Below are 21046 nucleotides of genomic sequence, written 5' to 3'. Positions count from 1 at the left end.
GCTAGCTGTGAATTGATGGCAGCCTGGTCCTCGCTTTCCCACCATCACTGTTAATGCTTCACTGACTCTTCCTGAATTAATGTTATTTCATTGAACCCTGCCCTGGGGATAAAGTGATGCTCAAAATAACATCATCCCCCATCTTCCCGATGATGATCTGACTAGACTAGTCATCCTGGTTTTAAATCAACAGCTGTGTAAGTGACACCAGAAGATGGCATCATCTGCCTGTAATGCTGGTTAACTCTTTCTGGATCTTCATGCATAAAGGTGGCGTTTTTGACAATGGGCACATTCTCCTTCATAATGAAATTCGGTGTGGAGGCTTTGTGTGTGAAGGTTCTGTATTTTTTAGTGGGTTCGGGGTTCTTTGTTTGGTTGGGATTTTTATGATTGCTTTGTAGCTTCCTATAGTTAAGGAAGACAAAGTGGTAAAAATTGATCTATTTATTTTTAGCAAACCAATTTTTTTAGGTGGGTTAACACAATATATATGACTGTGCGTAATGTGAATAATTTATATGAAGATTGAGATTTGTGTGTGTACTTAACATACTTTATCTATACTTTAAAGTAAGCATATATTGAAGTGTTTTGCCAATCGGAAGCAATGGCTGCTCTTGAACTCCCTGCTAGCATAGCCCAAACATTTTGTGATGGAGTATCTTTTGACTGGCAGTACTCCATTTCCAAATCTGACCTTTCTATGGAAGTGTGGGAAAGGAACCTGTGGCCCCTGATCACCAAAGAAGTCATTACCTGTCTGATCAAAGGAAATGTTGCTTCTGGGATAATCATCCTGGGTGACCAAAAGTGGCAGTTATGCAGATCCTATACATTTTGCTATTAAATTTTTCCTTTGCCTGGACAAATGGTCTTGTAGCCCAGTCTCTCCTGAACGGTAAGTATGTCTCTGTGCCTTTGGTGATGCATGGTAGGAAGGTTAGATTGTTTCTGCATCTCAGTTCCTCCTAGCTGCCTTCTCGGCAGGTTTTAGCTCATTTTGTTGCCTATTCTTCAGGCTTTGGCTTCCTTTATTTATTTATTTTTATTCTTGTTAAACACTTTGTTCTGGCTTTATAAACATTTTCCCTGATGCACTCCTAACAATGTCGTCTGCTGTCTGTGGAACATTAACTATCCTTGGCACTTAAAATAGCTTTTTTTGTCATGGGGACCCCAACCCTTTTGGTACCTCCTGGGAGAAATCCTTTGCCATCCCTTTACCCGTAGACATATCTCAGCACTGATGACACAAGCATATAATCAAATTTCATCTCGACGGCCATTGCTGAGACACCCGGATCAATGGAATCTTCATTAAAGCTGCTCTCCCTGCTGATGAGTTACATCCCTGGCCAGTACTGGTGTCTGTTCATTGCACTGAATTGTTAAAGACAGCAGAAATTCAACCTTGTTCTTTTTCTCCTGAAGCTCCTTCCCAACTCCTTAGCTCATTCCTGGAGCCCAGAAGCAATGAAAGGACAATGTTCTTTTGGCTCGGTGGATAGGAAATTGGTTTTTCACTTCTGAAATGCCTAGGTGTCTGTTCCCTTATTCCTGTGGAGACCACCTCTCTATCAGAATCCACATTCTGCTGCTGTTCAGAACCTCTATCACATGCCCCCTTCTTGGTTTTCCTGCAGCCTGAACAGCTTGGCTGTATTGGCGGCTCATCTACAGAGAAATGAAATCTTGTTGTTCTCTTATGGCCATCCCCCTTCACCCCAGTCTTTGAGGAGGGGATTTGTTATTCCTTTTGGAGAGCTCTGACATCCCAGGCTGTTTAGTGAACTCTCCCAGCTGAGGTGCCTCAGCTTGAGAATTTCTTCAGGAACAATCCGAATGCGCTGTCAAACCATATTTAATCTGCCAGGGTGATTTAAACCTGGACTTTGTATCCTGCTGGAGAACTTGCCCCACAGTTGTAGGAAAATGAGATGACATCAAGGTTTGCTTTCTTACCATTTTGTGGTACTAATAGCAAGAAAATTCTCTTGCGTTCTGGTGTCCTGTGGCTCAATAAAGCCAAGCAGAGTATAGCTGTAGTGGCGTTTCTTATAAGTACACAATCTGAAAAAAGCCATGGCTTCAGGAATGAAAGAAATGAATAATGATAATGCTTAAGATTACAGCAGCGGAGTATGACTGTTTTTCTGTACCTTGATAGTTCGTGTTTTATGTGAAGCAGTTTCCCAGTAAACTGTAAATCATACCTTCCGTCAGGCATCCAGAACAGCCTGGAAGAAGCTCAGAAGCTCAAGGAGGTTCTGGTCACTCCTGAATCTGGCTGAAAACTAATATTCCTACTAGGCTGCTTAACTCAGTAATCTGGTAATAAGTAGTAAAAATAGCAGCTTTGTCACAATACGGTATTGTCTACAATACAGACAATGCAATATTGTTTGTGACAAAATTGCTAAGAAAAGATGGCTCTTCAGTGCATTCTTACTGATTGTAGATTATACCTACTCTAATAGGAGAATAGAGGTTTGCCTATCTTGCTCTAAAATGAGCTCTTGATAATGGAGAAAAATAAGTATTAACTCATCGAAACGGTTGTCTTTTATGACTAAGCCCTACTTGTCATGACTTACGAATTTGCTATTCAGGGTGAAAGCTTGAAACAGAAGAGAAATAAAAAGGCTAGATAATTGGTAATCCATGGGAATAAATCACATTATATAATAATGTCTTATCACATGCTGCACATTGCTAACTCTCCCTGATGTAATTGCTTTTAAGCCTTTGTAACTAGCCTGCTCTTCCCGCATCCATCAGGTAATGAGGACAACCACTGTGGCTAGAAGAAAGGGAAACGTCTGTAGAAATGCTGAAGAACTGACCACTGTCATCTTAATTGTATGACTGAGGCTAATTGAAACTGGTACTCTTGGAGGAAACCGGTTTCAGAAGTTGCTTGGAGTTGCTGAAGTCTAGGGAATGTCTGCAACTTTCCAAAAGACATCAACAGTTGTTGCATTCATCTTTAAGCGGTCTAGCTTCTTGCAGGGAGAAAATGATGGAGGAGGAGGAGATTACACGTGGTACATCAGACTATTTAAAATTAACTTTAATCCAGTGAAATGGACTAGCCTTGGCACAGGGTTGGGGGCAGGAGGGTAAGTTGTGGGTATTTTTAACAGATAAGGAAGAAACATTGTCAGGGAGCAAAGGGGGGGAGGAGGAGGAGGACGACGACAGGAACAGGCTACAGACACTGTTTTTCCCAGATGCTGATTCATTGACTGCATCGTGACAAACTTGTAAATTTAACAAGGTCAAAGCGTCACCCAGAGGTATACTATTGCTTCTGCTTTTTCTCACAGAAAATAGGGGTAATACAATGAAGGGAAGCACTGGCGTGACATCCCAGGAATCAATATCCTTTAAACCTGGTTCTAGATCTGGCTTGTGTGGGAGGCAAAGCGCAGGTTTCCAGTTCTCTCCCCTTGTTCCCCTCTTATTTTCCCTTAGAGAGCAGCAGCAACTGGAGGGCTAATCCAGAAGAGAGCCCCTGCCCTTAAAAATGGAGCCGACAAAGCCAGGTAGAAGCGAAATACCTGCTCCCTGCTGTGCGTTCTTGTTTGACGTACCCCCGACGTGCCTGTGCGGGATGGCGAGGGATAACCCCCAGTTAACTACTATAAATTACCAAGGACGAAGAGCTAACCTGGTCGCTGCGGGGAGAGCTGGCGGCGGAGGGCGGCTGTGCGGCGGGAAGAGCCGGCTGTCCCTCCCTCCTTCGTGGCGGGGGTGGGGGCGCCGCTGAGGGGAGCCGTTAGGACCGTTAGAGCCGTTGGCGGCCGCCACCTGCCGCGCGGACTACGCCTCCCGGCAGGCCCCGCGCGCGGCGGCGGAGCCCCGCGGGCGCTGAGGGGGCCAGGGCTCGGCTCCGCGCCGCCCGCCGCCCCTCCCCGCGCAGCCGCGCCTGGGCGGGGGGCGAGCCGGGGTGCGCGGCCGCTGCCGGCGCTGAGCGGCTCCTCGCCCCGCCCCGCCCCGCCCGGTCGGCGGCAGCAGGGCGTCTGCGGCACCTGCCCGGCGGAGCGATCGCTCCCTGCCGCCCCCCCGCCCCCCGCCGAGATGGCGGATCCCGCCGAGTGCAGCATCAAAGTGATGTGCCGGTTCCGGCCCCTCAACGAGGCGGAGATCCTCCGGGGGGACAAATTCATCCCCAAATTCAAGGGCGAGGAGACGGTGGTCATCGGGGTGAGTCTGCCGCATCCCTCTCCCGCCTGCGCGGTGCCGTGACGGGGCGAGCATCCCTCCCCGGGGCGAGCATCCCTCCCCGGGGCGAGCATCCCTCCCGCGGTCCCGCCGGCCCCCCCCACCGCCCATTGTTCCCGCTGCGGCGGAGCGAGGGAGGGAGGGGCGGCGGCGCTCCCCGCGGGGCCCGCTCCCCTCCGGCGGAGCTGCCCGCCCCCCCCTCAACGGCGGGCGAGGGGTCTGGGCTCCCCGTCGGGGGTCGCCGGCCGGGCCCGGGAGGGGTGGGGGCGCGGGGGCGGCCGCCGCTGCCGGCGCTGATGTCATGCCGGTGACTGGGCATGCTCGCCGGCGCTCCGCGGGGGCGGCCGTCCGCGCCTCCGCCGCGCCCCTGCGGCAGCCGCCGGGGAGAAAGTTTTCCCGGTGCGCGGGGGGCTGCGGGGGGGATGCCCTTCGCCGGGGCTGCGGGAGCGCTCCGCGCCCGGGGCCGCGCAGCATCCCCCGCAGCATCCCCCGCGGGCGCGGAGCCCTGCGAGGCGAGACAAAGCCGAGCCGGCTCCGAAATGCCGGGCAGCTCCCCGGGGCGAGCCGAGCGCGGGGTCGATGGGCTGTGCCTGTCCCGGGGGGCGGCCGGGCAGCGCTGGCAGGACGCGCCGGGGTTGCCGGTGCTGGCGGGTCCCTGCAAAACGACCGGGGGACTGCATAAGCGTCGTCAGTTAAAATGACCCACCAGAGGTGAAGTTTTTTCTTCCCATTTAAAAAAAAAAATTGGTTTAGACATCAAGTCACTACCTGCTTGCAGCAACAACTCCAAACTCTGCCTTTTCCCCATGCTTTGCAAGGGGTAGGCTGTTCACAATAGCAAAGGCTTTAAAATGAACAAAGCGCGCGTGTATCTGGGCCCTCCGTGGTTCGGGATGTGGCTCCTTCGCCGAGGGTTTAACATGGCGCAGCGTGTTCATCAGCCTTGCACAGGAAAAGTGCCTTTGCTTTTCGTTCTCGGAGCTGGAGCTTTCCAAAGCGGGTGTCTCGGTTGGGGTTGCATTCAGGGTCTGCTGGTGCTGGTTTTGGTGGGTGTACGTAGACAATGCCAGGCGCTTTAACTTGAGTTGTATTTTTGATTTACTGACCAACCAGCCCATGTCCGTGGTGCTTTGTTTTGTATATTGGTCTACTGTGTTAAACCGTAGATAATACCGTTATCAGATCACAGATAATATGATCCATGCTGTACTATGATAAAGAGATCTTAAAACTAATTGTTAATACACAGAACGAGCAATTACTTGTATAATTTGTCAAGATTCTTATTAAAACCTCGAGTTTTTTAGAAACTTTTTTCATGAAAGTTGCAAAACAGTTATGGAAAAGCAAGGAAAAAAATTAGTCAATTCTGGACGTAAGTGGCTAACTTGTTTTCCTTAATTTATTTTTATTATATGTTTTCTGTGTGGCCAAATTAATTTTCTTTATTTGAAGGTTAAAGTCGTAGAACCAACAACAGTCTGTGAACAATAGAATAATCAAGTTGGTTATCAATCTCAGTCAGCAATGGAGGGCTGTCTTTGGTCCACAAATATTTGGAACGAAAGCGTAACTGTAGCAGCATCATTTGGATGTTTAAGGAACAAATGTCAGCAAATTCCCCTCCCCCCCTTAAATAAATAAACCCTCAGACATATTAAAAGTAGATTAAAAGACATCTACTGTAAATCCCTTAACAATGCTATCTTTTTAAGAGAAGTAGAATTTAGAATCCTTTTTTCATACCTAAGTCAATGTGCAAGCATATAATGTATCTTTGTCTATAAAGTATCTGTTGTCTCGGAAAACAGTAACTATGATGCTTTGAAAAAGGTATCTATAGCTTGCAGACAGGAGATAATTCCTTTAGTAAAGGTAAAAAGGAAAAATAACAGCAACTGTCAATTTGCTACCATGGAAGTTTAAAAAAATAGTTAAGAGAAAAAAGTGCATGTGTTTGTTTATATAAATACATGTAAATATTTGTTTTTATATGTATATTCAATTTGGCAGGATAATTTTTTGGGGTTATTAGCCATCTTGAGAATCTAGTCAGAAGCTTAGAGTATGCCTTTCCTTTCCCTTCACAGGGCAAAATACAGGTCTTTTTTAGGTGCACGTTTTAGGGATCTTAATTAGTGCAATATGTTCTCAAATAGAGCTGCTTTTTTTCAAAGAGAAACCGTCCGGCTGGGGTTCTGTGGGGATATTTGTAGTTTTGTAAGTGTAAATGAACATGAAAATCTTTCTATATTCTTTGTCTTCTTCATTGGCAGTACTGAGCTCATTGAGCTTTGGTGTAACTTGATCTAGACTGGATGCCACCGCGCTATGTTAGTAGAAAGCAGTACCATTTGTTATTATTTACTGGTCTAGGGTGACTGCTTAGCTCCAACAAATAATGCCTGGCAGGGGGAAGGAATCCTAATTCTGGTGGAAGGCACTACCAGAGTAGACTTCCTTCTAGAAAAGCAGGATTTTAGTCTCCAAAAGCTCTTAGAAACATTACCTAAAGCAAAAATAAACCAGAACCAAACACTTTTTTTTGGTGTTTTACTATAGCATTTGAAAAACACTGCAATGCAGCTTTTATTTTTGTTCCATAAAATATTGGAAAGAAAGGGGTTCTGTTAAAATTTAAAAAACCAAACAAAACCACCAACCCCCCCCCAGAGGAATTCTGTCATCACATAAGAAAAAATAAAATATAAATGATTTAAAGGAAATACCTATTTTTTCTGACTAGTAAGTCTGAATAAATTTACTTCTCCTTCCCAACAAACAATTGTGGGGAAAATGCTTTCTTTCTCAACCTCCCCATTATACTTCTCTAGCACCTTGAGCAGATTTTCCAACAAAAATTAAAGATCACGACTTGATGAGATTTCTTGAAAACAAACAGCAATGAAGGAAGTTTAACAACTTAGGCTTGAGTTTCCCCAGGATATCTTTCACACTGTATCTCTATGATGCCTGTGGTTGTGTGGTTCAGAGCTTTTTGTCCGGGAAGTCCTAGGGCAATGTCCTAACTCCGTTCAAACCAGTTAAACCCCTCGGAGTTGGGATTTGACCCAGTGTCTTACATTCTGGCCTCTTCCATCCATCTTCATGCCCTTTGCACATGCAACGCAGTGATGTATGGAAGATTAAAATGTCTTACCTTAAATTTTCCTTTGGTTAAAACAGAGAAAACCCACTGGCTTTTGATTCTACTTTGAAGTTTAAAATAGAAAAGCCTTTTAGATGTGTCTCATCTTTAACCAAGCAGGAAAAGGCGACAGTGGTAAATCCATCGCTTTCTTTTGCGGTTAGCTACACAACAGGCTCAACAGACTGCAGTTTCATTTTATGCTTCTGCTCCTCTGCAACCTCAAGGTGACTCTTTGATTCATTCTGTTGGCTGACATACCTAAAAATGTATTTTTCTAGTTGGCTTGCTTCTTACGGTCTTGTTGGAGAGCATGGAGCCGTTTGCTGTAGTAAGCAACTGAGGCAGCCTTCTGGCGTGTGGTTTCTTCATGCTTCCGCCCTTCCTCCGAGTGCTTTTATTCCTGAGCACCTGCAAAGGGAGGATGCAGAGAGGCTCAGCACCTGGTGGGATGCTCTCCCTGAGGACACTTTTCTGGTTTAGGTTTATGGGGGAGAGTGCTTCCAGCCCTTTTCCCCCTCCCCTGTTGTAAACAATAGAGGAATTCAGTTGTGAAGGAGCATTTTTCACCTCCTTTCTCTGTTAGGACTAGAGTGACTGCTTCCCTTTTAGTACAAGGCTGATCTGAAACTGATTTTTCAGGCAAATATCTCCTGTTTGGTAAGGAGAACGTCTAAACCAAATCTTTCTAGCCAGCTCAGAAACCTCATGTTAATATTACCAGAAAGAAGATAAAAGACTCTTCATTCTGGTTGTCAGCTGCTTTTTGAGCTGCAGCGTGTGAAGCCCAGCTTAGCAGGAGCTGCTGAGCACTGCAGTTCTCTGCTGCGCGCTCGGTGTCAGGCAGCGGCGCAGAGCCTTCCTCAGCCCCTCGCTGCCTGCGCTGGGGGGCTTTAGAGTAACTCTCTGCCAGCTCCCACAGCAAACTGCTCGTGGGAAAACCAGCGGAGAGCTACAGGGTGAACGGGAGGGTCCCTGCAGATCGTGTTTTACTCCCATGGGGGAAAATCCTGTTATTTCATCCGCAAAACATTCCACATAATTAACTGTTGTGCCTAAAAACAAACAAAAATATCATCACCTGATGCTCTGCTGCTGTGCGATGGTCGCTGCTGTTTTGCAGAGTCATATTCCATGCAGGAAAAGAAAACAAAAATTGATGGCTGATTCCTTTGCAGCGGGTGGGGTGCAATCTGAGCAGGGTTGTGGGTTTTTTTTTTAATACTTTGGGCTGTAAGTACTGTTTGGAATGTTGCCTTGTGGAGAGATTCTCACTTACTTCCATCCCTAGAATATTTGGGTACGTTTTACCTTTTATTTCATGTACGCCAGTAAAGTCAGTAGAGTTTGTACTAATGAAAAAAAGTCACGTTCTTACGTCCCTCCTGTACAGAAATCAGGCTGTTAAGCAGTTATCACTCTGTGGTTAAGACAGACCCACAAAAAAACCCTGGGATAGTAGATAAATGACTAGTTAAAAAAAAAAAAAAAAATTCAAAATCCACCCTGTGCTGCGTGGCTTTTTTCATCCATCTCTACCTCAAAATGCACAGCAGTTCTGCTTACGGAGTTTGTTCATGACGTATCTGTAAATACCTTTTATAAAAAGCTCATACCGGTTTGATGTAGGATGTGAAGTGAGATGGGATTTCTGTCTTGGTGTAAAATATGTCAGTGGATACACAGCATGCCGTTTTCCTAGCAGAAGGCTTAATCTGGGAACCTAATGCTTGCTTTGTCTCCCAGCATCTTTGGTGTGTTTTCCAGCTCTGCTCAACTCTTCTTTTCCAGTGAAGACTAAGCAAGCTTTGTATGAAAGCTTTTTGTGAAGGACTGTTGTGAGATACAAGTAGCTGGCATAGCTAAGCGTGACATTTATTTGGAATCGATGGTATCTGAAGACACCAAGAGCTGACAACTACCTTTGTGGGAGCTGTTTCTTTCAAAAATGTTGCTAATCCTCCTACATTTTAAGATTTTCCTGTTCGCATAAGCTGCGAACGTCTCTAACCTGCTGCATTTTCCTGTTTTGTAGATGAGATGAACCACGATGTGCAGTGCTCATTCCCCTGTGGCTTTGGGCTATGCTGCTTTCAGGTCAGACTATTTCCAGAGCAGTAGCAACACAAGACTGACAGATCTGGCACTTGCTTTTTTTGGGTGATTTCTCTCAGTAGCTTAAGCCAGTAGGTACCTCAGGAAGAAGCGGAAGCCTGTAGATCATAGCACGTTGCTGTTCATTTGGGAAAGAACAAATACAGGATGATTCCACTGGGTCTGGATGGCTTTTCTGTGCCTTGCAGAAGAAATTATTTCATTTAGTGAAGAACTGGTGTGGTAGCCATTCAGGGAGCTGTTCGTGTGCTTGATATTTAAAGAGAGTAGTTATTTTCCTAAGGCGTGCTGCTGTGCTTCACACTTATTTTCAGAAGCTTGTGTAGAAGGTTAAAATCCCGGGACAGACGAGATGACGGGCAGAGTAGTTTTTTGGTTCTGTTTTTACAGTGTGTTGGCTAAAGAATGAAACTGTTCTGGATCTAATTATCAAGAAATACAATACATTTATTTCTTGACACAGCGATACTTCCATAAAGCACCGAAGCAAATGTAATGTACAATATTACTTACTCTCCCGTAACATAAGTCAGTGGAAAAAATCTGTCTTGATAAGGGCTTGCAAAAAAGTCTCCGAGCTTCTCCAAACCCCGGACGTTCTCCTCCACCATGAGCCTTAGCATCTGTCCGATCCCATAACCTGGGCTGGGTCGGTACGGGATGGGGAGGTGGCTTTGCTAAGGAAATGCTGTGGGTTTGCATGGCGATTTGGCACATGTAGAGCTTTGAAACATCGCATGGGACAGCGTGTGGCGTTGTTTAGAGGGTAGTGAGCGGCTGTATGAGCAATGCCCTCATGTCTGCCCGAGTCCTGTGGGTAGCGATGCCCTGGGGGGTTCCCCCAGGCTGCACCACAGGTGTCGGGATGAGCAGCAGCAGATTCGGCTCCCGGGACTCTGCTGGCACCAAACCAGTTTTCTAAGATGCTCTTGAGACAGAGATACTTTCCTCCCAGTTAAGGTTAGAAGCAAAATCCTTGGCTTGTTAAACACTGCTTGGCACATTCTTGCTAGATTTAAGCATTTAGCTATCTATGCTAGATTTAAGCATAGATAGTCACGTCTGCGGGGCCAGTGTGGTTTGGGGGTTTCTGTTTGTTTCTTTTCTGAATCCTCTGCTGTTTCTCTTCTGGAAGGGATATTCTTTCAAGCTTGTCTGTAAGAGTGGAACTGGGGAAAAATTATTCGATGCGGATCAATGGGTACTCCTTGGATGAAGTTGTACTTGTATGTGCTTTTCTGTTTTCTAAAAATGTAGTGAGAAATAAGGTGTGAAAATGGTTTCTATTTATTGTTGTTGGTGGTAGAAAGATAATTTACTCAAAATACAAAGCTTATTATTTTTTCACCAGAGCAATTTCCCTTTTGTGTTTCCTTAAGACATTGAAGGCTTTTTTTATCTTTTTCTAATCCCATTTGGATATCTTTCTCTAAAAATATCTTCATCCTGCATACCTATCCTGTCAAAAACATGGATTCCTACTTAAAGGTTTGAAACTTAACTATAGATGATGTATTTCAACAAGACAGATTGTCAAACAACTGGAAAATGTAGTCTCATGGCACTGTCAGTGTTGTCTTTTTTCCTGTGGTAGCTCCTGCAGGATGCCTTTCGTTCAGACCAGAAGGTTTAGACCATTCAGCATCTGAAGCCGTGTAGCTCGTTCCAGCTTGTTGCGGTCTTTGTTTCCTTCCCCTGAGATGCAGTAGTTAGTCACTGGTGTTTGGATTCGTTTTTGCAAATGGCTGTTCAGTCAGATTTATCGGTATTTGGGGAAGTCTGGGAGTACTTTTTTTTTCTGCATCATTGGAGATGATTTCTCCTGAAGCTTCCAGCCCTAAATGAAGGCTTAACGTGCAGTGAGGAAGCTGTTAGGGAGTGATGTGTACTTACATCTCCACATATTGTTTCAGTGCTTCAAACTGTGCCAGAAGAATAAAAACCGTTACAAAAGATAAAATGAAAGATGAGATGCCACTTATAAGTTTTTAATATTAATATGCGTTTCTCTGTAGTAGTTTTTTTGAGGATTGGGGTGGGGGAGGGATGCTTCCGTAAAAACAGATACTTAGGAGGAGAGATTATTTAATTTAGTTTTTCGTGACAGTTTTTAACTAGACAGCCGACAGCCTTGGTATTACCTTTGTGTCCTTCCTGTTATCATGAAAATGACTCACCTTAGGATTTGTTTTCTTCCGGATTTACTGGTTCTGAAATGCCTAACGTGTCTCCAGGCACTAACGTACATTTCTAACTCTGTAACCAGTCTATCAGAGCAAGTTGCAGAGCTGCAACACCTGCAGATCTCACAACTGTGTTTTCTTAAAGGTGGGCTTTTCCTTCCGCTGAGGACAATGTTAAATGAAAGTTAAGTATCTTGTGTCATCGGTATTTGTCTGTTCTTTTGTTTGAAGTCTTCAGCGTGCATAAATTGAGCTGTTCATCGATAATACCGTACGTGTAGGGAAAAGGGGAGTTGTGGACATGTTTTGAAAAGGGGGCAGTGGCACAGAAGGAACAAATGAATGGGGTGATCTGTTCTCTGCTTGGACGAGTAACACATAATCCGATTTTTACCTATTAGCTTCCATGGCTTGGGACGGTCTGGTTGCTCATGTGTTTCTTGTTAAATTCTGGCTGGTTTAGTTGAATGCAAAGGTGCATTTGGAATTTGGCATGAATGTTTTCTACACAAGGGGATTTATTTGTGGTTTGGGTTTTTATTCTTTTTTTCCTTAACATAGACAGCAGTCCTGTGCACAGGACGTTTTGTGTCTGTTTTTGTTGGGTCCCGTTGAGCTTGACATGTTTTGTCTTAATGTAGCCCAACAAGACCAAACACAATTACCTACCAACTACTTTCAGACCCTTTACTTTCCCTCTTTTGTTTCTTTTGTGTTGCTGCAGCCTTTTAAAATTCAGAGATCATGCCAAGGTAAGACTCGTTCTGAAAAGTTATATACCAAGATACTCAGGTGACTTAAAATACCTGTATCTGTGTGGGAATGAGTCTTGATTTGGGGTCTGCTCTCAATTCTCTGTATTGTTGAGAACCAGGACGCTGCAAGACGAGGCAGCAGAGCTGTGCTTTGGCAGTGGGCAGAAAAATGAAGGGACACTGGATCCAAGTCATTTGAGACAACAGCCTGGGTGTGCAGTACCGGGTAATCTGTGCTTCAGCTGAAGTCACTGAAAAGTGATTCAGAGTTGCTCAGGAATTGCTTGACACTTTTCACTTTACTGCGGTGTTGCTGATGTTTGTTTCTTCCAGCTCCACTGGAAGGTACACCCTGGATAATGGTGCTTGTCTCTGTGATGGCTTTGTGAACTGGGAAAATACCTTTATTCAATTTTGTTGGATTTTGGGGTGTGAAAATATTCCATACTTTAAAAAAAAAAAACAAAAACAAAACAAAACCAACACAACAGCAAAAAAACCTTTACCTCAAAATATCCAAAATGGGATCCTTCAGAATCTTAAAGGTGTGGAGTCACAGATGTGGTATTTCTGGTGGATTCCTGGTTTTATTCATCTACTGGAAAGAGCCAAACTGTTTCTATATATTTATGGCATCTTTTATGGTTCTTGACTTTTTATGGGATGTCTGGAAATGCATGTGATTGTTATCAGATTCCCGTTATAATATCAATAATTCGTCCCATGACAGCTTCAGAAAATGCATATTTTCAAATTATGAGATAGAGTCTAATTGAAACCAAGAATGTTGGATTTTTTCCCCATGAGAAATGAGTATTCAGAGATAAGAACTTAAATATTTAATAGTAGTCCTCTTAGATGTCTTTGCTAAAAGTGATTCATTTTTTCAGTGCTTCACTCTCTGCTAAAAGAAATCTTACTCCGCTACCTAGTTATAACGATGGATAGGAGATGCTCTTGGTTGGTGTAAGAGACTCTCTTCTGGGTCAGGGAGCAGTAGGATTCTTGAAAAACTGTGGTTGTTTTGAAGTTGCTGTTAAACATTTCTGTTGCATGAGGAGGATGCTGTAGTGAAAACCACATTTTCTTATATGTCAAATGGCCCAAAGGCTTGCGATAATTTTTGCTGTACTCCTGAACAAAATATTCCTGAATTTACTTAGATATTGTTGCTATGACACAGTCTTTTCTATTTCATTGTCCTTGTGGCAGTCTGTGAGGTAAAGAAGACCTCTTATTTTGGGGGGTGAAAGTTGACTTTTAAAGTCACATTGGGAATCCACAGGGAAGTTGAGTCTCTGATACACAAGTATCATTCTGACAGCTAAATTATTCTCTCCCTTAGCAAAGGATGTGCAGGAGACCATTATCTGAATTGGGGTAACTGGGTTAGTGAATATTTTTAGCAAAGCTGTTAACAGAAGTCGGATTTTTCAGCAGTTGTAATCTCTTTTCTTGCCTGTACAGTTCTCCTGAATTGCTTGAATCTCTGTATTTAGGCCAACAGCGAGATGTGGATAATGCTGCAACTTCTCAGAGAGCTTTGAGATTTTATATTGTTCACTTAGTAATAATCTGTTCCAAAAATCTACTAAGGAAAGTCATCTGGCTTTTTTTTAATACATTGCTCTGTAGTACAAATAGCTGAGCAGCTGTACTTGCAGGCACTAGAGCCTAGTGAGGGAAGCACAGAATGCAGTCGGAGGATGTATATATCTATGTATGTATCTTTATGTATATTGGACTAGCTCATAACATGCAGTGATGTTCCATGAAGAGGCGCTTGTGGCTAGTTCAGCTGGAGCAGGCACAGGGAATGTGTATGTCTTGCCTTGTTCGCTGTGTTCCTGACAGAATTTGCTGACGGCTTGATCAATGCCGCGTGCCCTTTTAAAACGCAATGACTTCTCTGACCCTGGGAAGCCACACTGCTCTTAGGTTTTACTGCTGATGTTCTTAGTAGTTGTTTCAGTTACACTGCAAACACAGTTCTCTGCACCCATACAGCTCCGTCTTCTCCAACTGCAGCAGTTAGTTCCTCTTTAACAGCCCAGTGCTGATTTTTGTCACCATATAAATCATACAAAATGCCGGTACTGAAGACTGACCTGTTAGTCTCGAACCCATGTCATATCCATCCTCTACTTCTCTCCCCTTTTATATTGCGTTTTATTTTTCTCCTCTCCCCTTTTATTTTACCTTTTATTTTTTTTCCTCTCCCCTTTATGTTACCTTTTTTTCCCCCCTCTCCCCTTTTATATTGCATTTTGTTTGGTTTTCTCCTCTTAGAACTTATTGTATGCTTTTTTTATTTTCTTACCACTTTCTGGGTCAACCATAAATACCCAGTGGAAAACTGCTGTCATTTGATAAACACATTGACCTGATTATTTTTCACTTTATGGTATCTTTTACAATTTAACTTCAAAGCAAAGTAGTTCAATGATGCAAACAAATCTTAAAGCAAAGTTAATCTTGCTATACAGAAGCACGCGTTTCTTTATACTTGAGAAAAATGTTTCCTTGTATTGGTAATAGAGGATTTATTCTGTCCCTTGCTTGCTTTATGTGCAGCCCAGATTTTCTGAGTATTATAGAATAACCTTAGCCATAAACTTCAAACAAAACTGTTGCCAGCATAAACAATTTATTTGAATCATACCATCTGTGATCATTGAGCTGTGAAGCACTGCGTAAGAGTTGCCTTCGCTCTTTCTGTGTAGGACTCTGCTGCTAAGAGCTGAAGGAAAATGGAAGCACCTAAGGTGGTTTCATACCAGGCGTGTTGTGTGATCCAGTGCCAGAGCTGGCAAAAAGAACGAGAAATGGAAACCCCTGGTTGTCAGTGCCCGGCTCGGGAGGCACCCGACTCACCCGCAGAACTGCTCCCCTTTGGGGAAAAAAAAATGCTGAGATGAGTCACTGCTGTCTCCATCCTCTAATCAAGATGTTTGAAGGGCTGCTTATCTGAGATGGCTACGAATATCTGTAAGTGCAGCAAGTGCGGAACTGGCTGCCTCGTTCGGAGAGGTGAGAAGCGCTGCCTTCAGCAGCCCTCCAGGCTGTTCATCCTCGCGGTGGAAGGACGGGAGCTGCCGCAGGGGAGACCAGCCCCTGGTCCTGCCTGCAGTGCTTTTCGAAGGCTGGCTGTGTGCAGAGCTAGTGGAGAGGCTTGTTGATGTGGTTGTTTTCTAGAAGCAGACTGAACTATTGCCCTGTTTTTTAAATTTTTTTTTAAATTAACTTTTGTCAGAATTGGTCAATAATATATCACTTAATATCAGACTTGTGTTTTTCTTAAAATTAAGTGAACTCTTTCTTAAGTTTTATGATATGTACATGTGCTATTTCAGCAATGGCAGTACTATATGAATGTATAATTTTAACTGAGCTGAGTACATTGCTCTTCTGGCTTGATGCAACTCTTAATCTGTTCACCTGAGTAGAGCTTGCATTTGGCCTGTTTTGGATTCAGACTTTGTACTGGAACTGAACAAACCTGGATTTGACTTGCAAGTGACCTTAGGCTCATCAGCTCTTCGGTCCCTTGTTTATACAATGGAAATACTCCTTCCTTTTCTCTTATCTGTTTTTGGGTTTGGTGGTTTGAATTTCAGGGGTTTCTGATTTTTGGTACTATGGTAGCTGCTGGTACACACTTCAGTTTCATTTCGAGAAAGTCGTTTGGGACCTGCTCTTTAAAAAGCAAGAAACCTGAAAGCTGAAGCAGCTGTGTGTCTCCGTAGTCTTGCTGGTGGATGCGGGAATTCAGAGCAATTATTCTGTCCTGGAGAGAAGTACCTTCTGTCTTTAGGATTTGGAGTCTGTTGCTGCTTATCTGTCCCTCTTTTCTAAAGAGCCATTGGTGGCTGTATAAATGTATTTCTATTGCATGCAATGGCTGAATTGTATGAACGCAGTCATAGGCGTGCAGGGGCAAACGCTGGAGCCCCGCTGCTCCTCCGACTGACGAGCAGCAGCAGGAGCTCCTGCTGAGAGCCGTGTAGGGGCAACGACGGCAGCGCTGTCCTGCTGGTACAGCTCTGATCCTGCACTGGGTTTTTTTTTTTCACGATCATCTAAGTGGAGCATTGCTAATAAAGATGCCTTGTTGCCCTGGATGCGTGCAGTAGGCAGTGCTCAGCCCCTCCAGGTAAGCCGCTGCGAAGGGAAAGCGGGCAGCTCCTTTTTGCTGCCACTGCACTCTTGGTGTGTCTGGGAAAAGTTACCCCTCCTCTTGAGGGGGTACGGGGGAGAAGGGCCAGGTGGAGAGGAGATTGTTCATTTACCAGTTATCTCCAAGGCTGAGCTGGTTTGTGTAACAAGAACTACTTGCTTTTTATTTTTGCTTTTCATTATTATTAAAAACTGCCGTTTGGAGTGGCATGGGTTTCAGAGACTTTGGGATCTAGGAATTGTGAATTGGATAAACGTCAAGGATGGGGAAGACAATAGACCTCTGCGGCTTCAGGACTAAGGGGTCTGTTTTTTTTTTTTCTTGGAAAGAGTGCCAAATGGTGAGGGTGGCTGGAGGTTGAAGTCTGTCAGCAGAATGGCTTGTGACTTAACAGGAAGAACAACTGCTTATGCTGATGCAAATAAAAGGTTTAGTGATTGTTTGCACCCTCCTTATCCTCCTTATTTTCTGCTAGTTGACAGTCCTGTGTCTTGCAGGTTTTTTGTTTCTGCTAGAGAGAAATAGGAATATGAATCATGATTTACATACGAGACAGGTACTGTGTTTATATGACTGTCATTTTATAGGTCGTGGTCCTTTCTTCATCTTCCTTGCCACAGCGGGTTAAGAAACAGCACAAGGGCTTTCGCTCACGTGTGTAAGCGTTTAACATGATCACTTCTTGTGCCACCTGAACGCTGTAAGGGAACGGAGTGTGGCAGGCCAGGTTGTACCCTGCTTTGAAGATTTGGAAAATGCAGAAGCAATATATCAGCATTACTAAATCTGATAATAGAGTTACTGTCAGATAATTCCAGCCAGCATTGCCTGTTTCTGGATAATTTAGCAGAAAGTGGGGCTGGTCTGCTGTTCTCATTGCTGTGCTGTAAGAAGAGATGTGCTGTAATGCATTTCTACCTGCAGGGAGGGCACGGGAAGGGGTTATGAGCCAGAAAATCTATTTTTGCACTTAAAAAACCAAAAATTACCAAAGAAGGTCCAAGCAGTGCATTTCAAAAAGAAATCCTGAAGCTTTTTATTCTTACGAAGCTCACAGGAGGATATTTTGTTGTGTGTGCCTGGGTGTGTGTGTTTTAACCAGCTCAATAATACCACTTTTATTCATATTATTTGTGTAACTCTTTGAGCTGTATTCTGTGTAATAACACAATCGGAACCCCTTTGCCAGCTGTCCAGGAAAGCACAACTTGTCACCACAAATTTCTCAGTATGGGACAAGTTGGCATAGAAGTTCTCGCTACCAAATGCAAAGCCATTCGGAACCAATTCCACTTGAATTTTGAATGAGATGTAAACAATTCTGAATTTTTTGGTGATTGACTTAATTTATCAGTGATGGAGTAACTTATCAGAAATGCAAAAACCAGATTCTTAAATACTCTGTGTTCCTCCTGATAACTGGTGCAAAAATGGAGGAGGCAGTAATTCTCGTTTGTAAGGGGTTGCAATGTTTTTGTAAGGATGGGTTTTTTTGACTCTACTTGTCTAATTACCTAATGTGATTTTTATGAACTAGAGGTACAAATAAGAATGCCTGTACTGGAATGGGATTGCTGAGTATTACCAAACCAAGCACTGCATTATTGTGACCCTGCTCCCAGAAATGTATGGGTTTTACAAAGAGTATTGGGGTCTCTGTTTAACAGTTTCCTACTTTAGCTTTCCTAGCCCCTCTACATCAGAGACAGAATCCTTATTTTTTAAATATTATTAAAAACTATGATTTTTGTATAATTACCTGGCCCCAGATGCTTTAGCTTGAGGAAAACTGGATGATTGGTGCTAAAATTGTGAGATTTGGACATATTAAGTAAAACTGAGAGTTCTGCTTTTTATTTTTTCCTCTGGATAATGAGATGAGATATATAAGGAAATCAGTGCAACAAGCCAAAAAGCAGAAGTTCGTTGGTTGTAAGGCTATGGATGGGAGTGAGCAGGTTCCTCTTTGTGCAGAGGGTACACCTCTTACGCAGAGGTGACAGGAACCGATGCTCTTGCAGGCTAGAGCTGAAGCTCCAAGTGACCAGGCTTGTGCTTGGCCGGTGCCGGGTGGCTTTGTTCCTCCCAAAGGGGAGCTGCCGCCTCTCTCCTCCGCCCCTGCTTGTCTTAAATTGGGTGAAATGGCAGGCGGAGAGGAAACTGGGCAAACTGAGATAAGAATCAGAAGAAAAGGTAAAAGAAATCAATGGAAGTGTTACCAGAGTGAAAGGAGGTCAGCAATTTTGTAGTGGGAATCAAACGCCGTGTGAAACACTGCAGTTCCTGCGCATTCCTTCCCGGAAGATCTAATCTCGCTCCGTGCTCTTATGAAATAAGCTTTTAGACGTGCATTTCACGTGTGAAGCACAGACCTTGCAGTAATGGGTCTGCCCCAGGTGCTGCAGAGTCCGCAGTACCATAACGGAGAGAAATGGCGGGTGCGCAGAAGCTCATCAAAATGGCCGCACTCGTGCGTGGGGTCTCTGTTCTGTGAACGCTGTTCTCCGTCCACGTCTGAAGAGGTTTGTTGCCAGGAGCAACTTGTCTGCATTACTTGGTGACAGGGTAATTGCTCTGCCTGCCTCGACATCTGAGCTTCTGTGAAGGCTCTTCCATTGTAGCTGTTACTCTAGTCGCTGAGACGCAGAGCCGAGTATTTCCAATATACAACACGAGTCTAGGCTACCAGCAGCCACGCTGCAAAATAAAAGGCAATGCTAGGGCGGCTGTGCATCACATATCTTTATAGATAAAACTAGATACAGCACTACCCTGTGTGCTGCCCTTCCAGTTCTTCTTTTGAGTATCACTTTTCAATGGAAAAGGCAGAGGGAAGTACAGAAGCGGCGGTGCTGTCATTCTCTTCCTTAATTCTCTGATGTGTTTTCCGTGCATGTGTTTTTAATTACGTTGCATGAGAGGAGGCTGGGGCAGACTAGTGATAATGTTTCTGTTATATTGTACGCTTTTAAGTTCCTGCTACAACATCAGGTCAGTAAACATTCAAGCTCCCAGCACTGCTGGCATTTAGTATCTCGGTTTGTAAGTGAGGAAGCAAGTCTAAATTGTTGTTACTGGTCTCCCAGTGAATCAGGAACACACTCAGCCAGCAAGGTATCAAGGGTGAGGGTTATTTCCTGATCTCTGGGAGTACAGTTACTCCATTAGATTATGGACGTTGATATCTTCCTCTCTCACCTGTCTCGGACACTGGGCCTTTGAACATTTGAGATCTTTCAGTTCTTGATGGCAGAGGAAAATAATCTACATGTACCGGTGTTGCTGTTGGTCCTACAGTTTACTATAAGTGATAACGGGATGAGAACAATTCAACCCTGTTTGGTGGAGCGTGTCCCCAGTGGAGAACCATGTTCTCACCATGCTGTGCCACCATGCAGGCAGCATTTTGGCTCCGCACAGGTCAGTGTGAAGGGAGTCAGTCTGGGGAGCAGAGATGTGCCCGGACTCCCTGCGTACAATGGCTGTTGAGCTCTGGGCTCGCTGCTGTTGTGATTGCCAGGACAGTTTCAAGACCCTCCAGGAACTCCTCCGTCAGGATTGAGTCGCACAATAAATTAGTGGCTCTGGATTAATCCCCGGGAGACTGAATGAGTATATAGCCCAGCTGCAAATGTGACAGTTTATGCTTGTGAAATGCTTTCTCTGCAGAACAAATACCGTACAATGCAGGCAGTGGGGTGCAAGCATCTCACTTGTTTCTTTTTGCCAATATATATCCAGCCTGACGGGACGCTCCATGACCAATGGTGTAGTTTGTTCTCTGATCCCCTTCAATCCTTGGTTTTGCGGAGCATGCTGAAAAGAAAGCTGCTCTACGGACCAGTGATGCCCTCTCATTTCATTTTGACCTTTCCTGACCTGAGGTGGATTTGAATCTACAACTGACAGTGCTCAGTATCCCATTACTAATCTCCTGAGCCACCCAGTTGCCCCATAAATCTGTAAGTGATATGTTTAACAAAGTGGAGATTAACACAACACTGCCACGGCAGAATTAAGATGTAGTTATGTCTTGAACTGGGGCTGATTTATGTTGCGCTTCTCTTCTGTAGGTGGAGCTGAAGGTCAGCATCTTACTTGTGACTTTTAATTCACCAAAACTGCTTCGTTTCATGTTTTGAAATATCCACCTAGGTTTTTTGCTTTTTGTTGGAATATTATAAACGCTGACGATAAGCAGAGATGCTGCTCCACGCGTAAGTTATTCCCACAGCCCCCCACCCATGAGGTGGCCTTGTCTGACTCCTCTTCCATTGCTGCTGTAGGCAGCTGCCTCAGGATAGGTTTTACTACATTATTTTCTGGCTATGAAATTTTTATTTTTGTTAAAAGAAAATCATAGTGTTCTTTAAATAACAAAAAACCACGACAAAACCAATTTTCAAGTATTGCATTTTTACAAAATACAAAATTAATACAT

General features: G+C 44.2%; 1 protein-coding gene across 1 annotated transcript in view; it reads left to right on the top strand.

The window, feature by feature from the left end:
* The first annotated feature begins 3943 nt into the window (after window positions 1–3943).
* KIF5C (kinesin family member 5C) overlaps window positions 3944–21046 on the top strand; it is an 87771-nt gene continuing 70668 nt past the window's right edge. Inside the window, exon 1 of the mRNA XM_075152680.1 lies at window positions 3944–4209. Coding sequence (XP_075008781.1) covers window positions 4084–4209 — 126 coding nt within the window. The 5' untranslated portion in view covers window positions 3944–4083. The remainder of the gene's footprint in view (window positions 4210–21046) is intronic.

The sequence above is a fragment of the Calonectris borealis genome, chromosome 6, assembly GCF_964195595.1.
Source record: "Calonectris borealis chromosome 6, bCalBor7.hap1.2, whole genome shotgun sequence".
Taxonomy (NCBI): Eukaryota; Metazoa; Chordata; class Aves; order Procellariiformes; family Procellariidae; genus Calonectris; species Calonectris borealis.
This window is presented reverse-complemented; position numbering and strand designations above follow the sequence as displayed.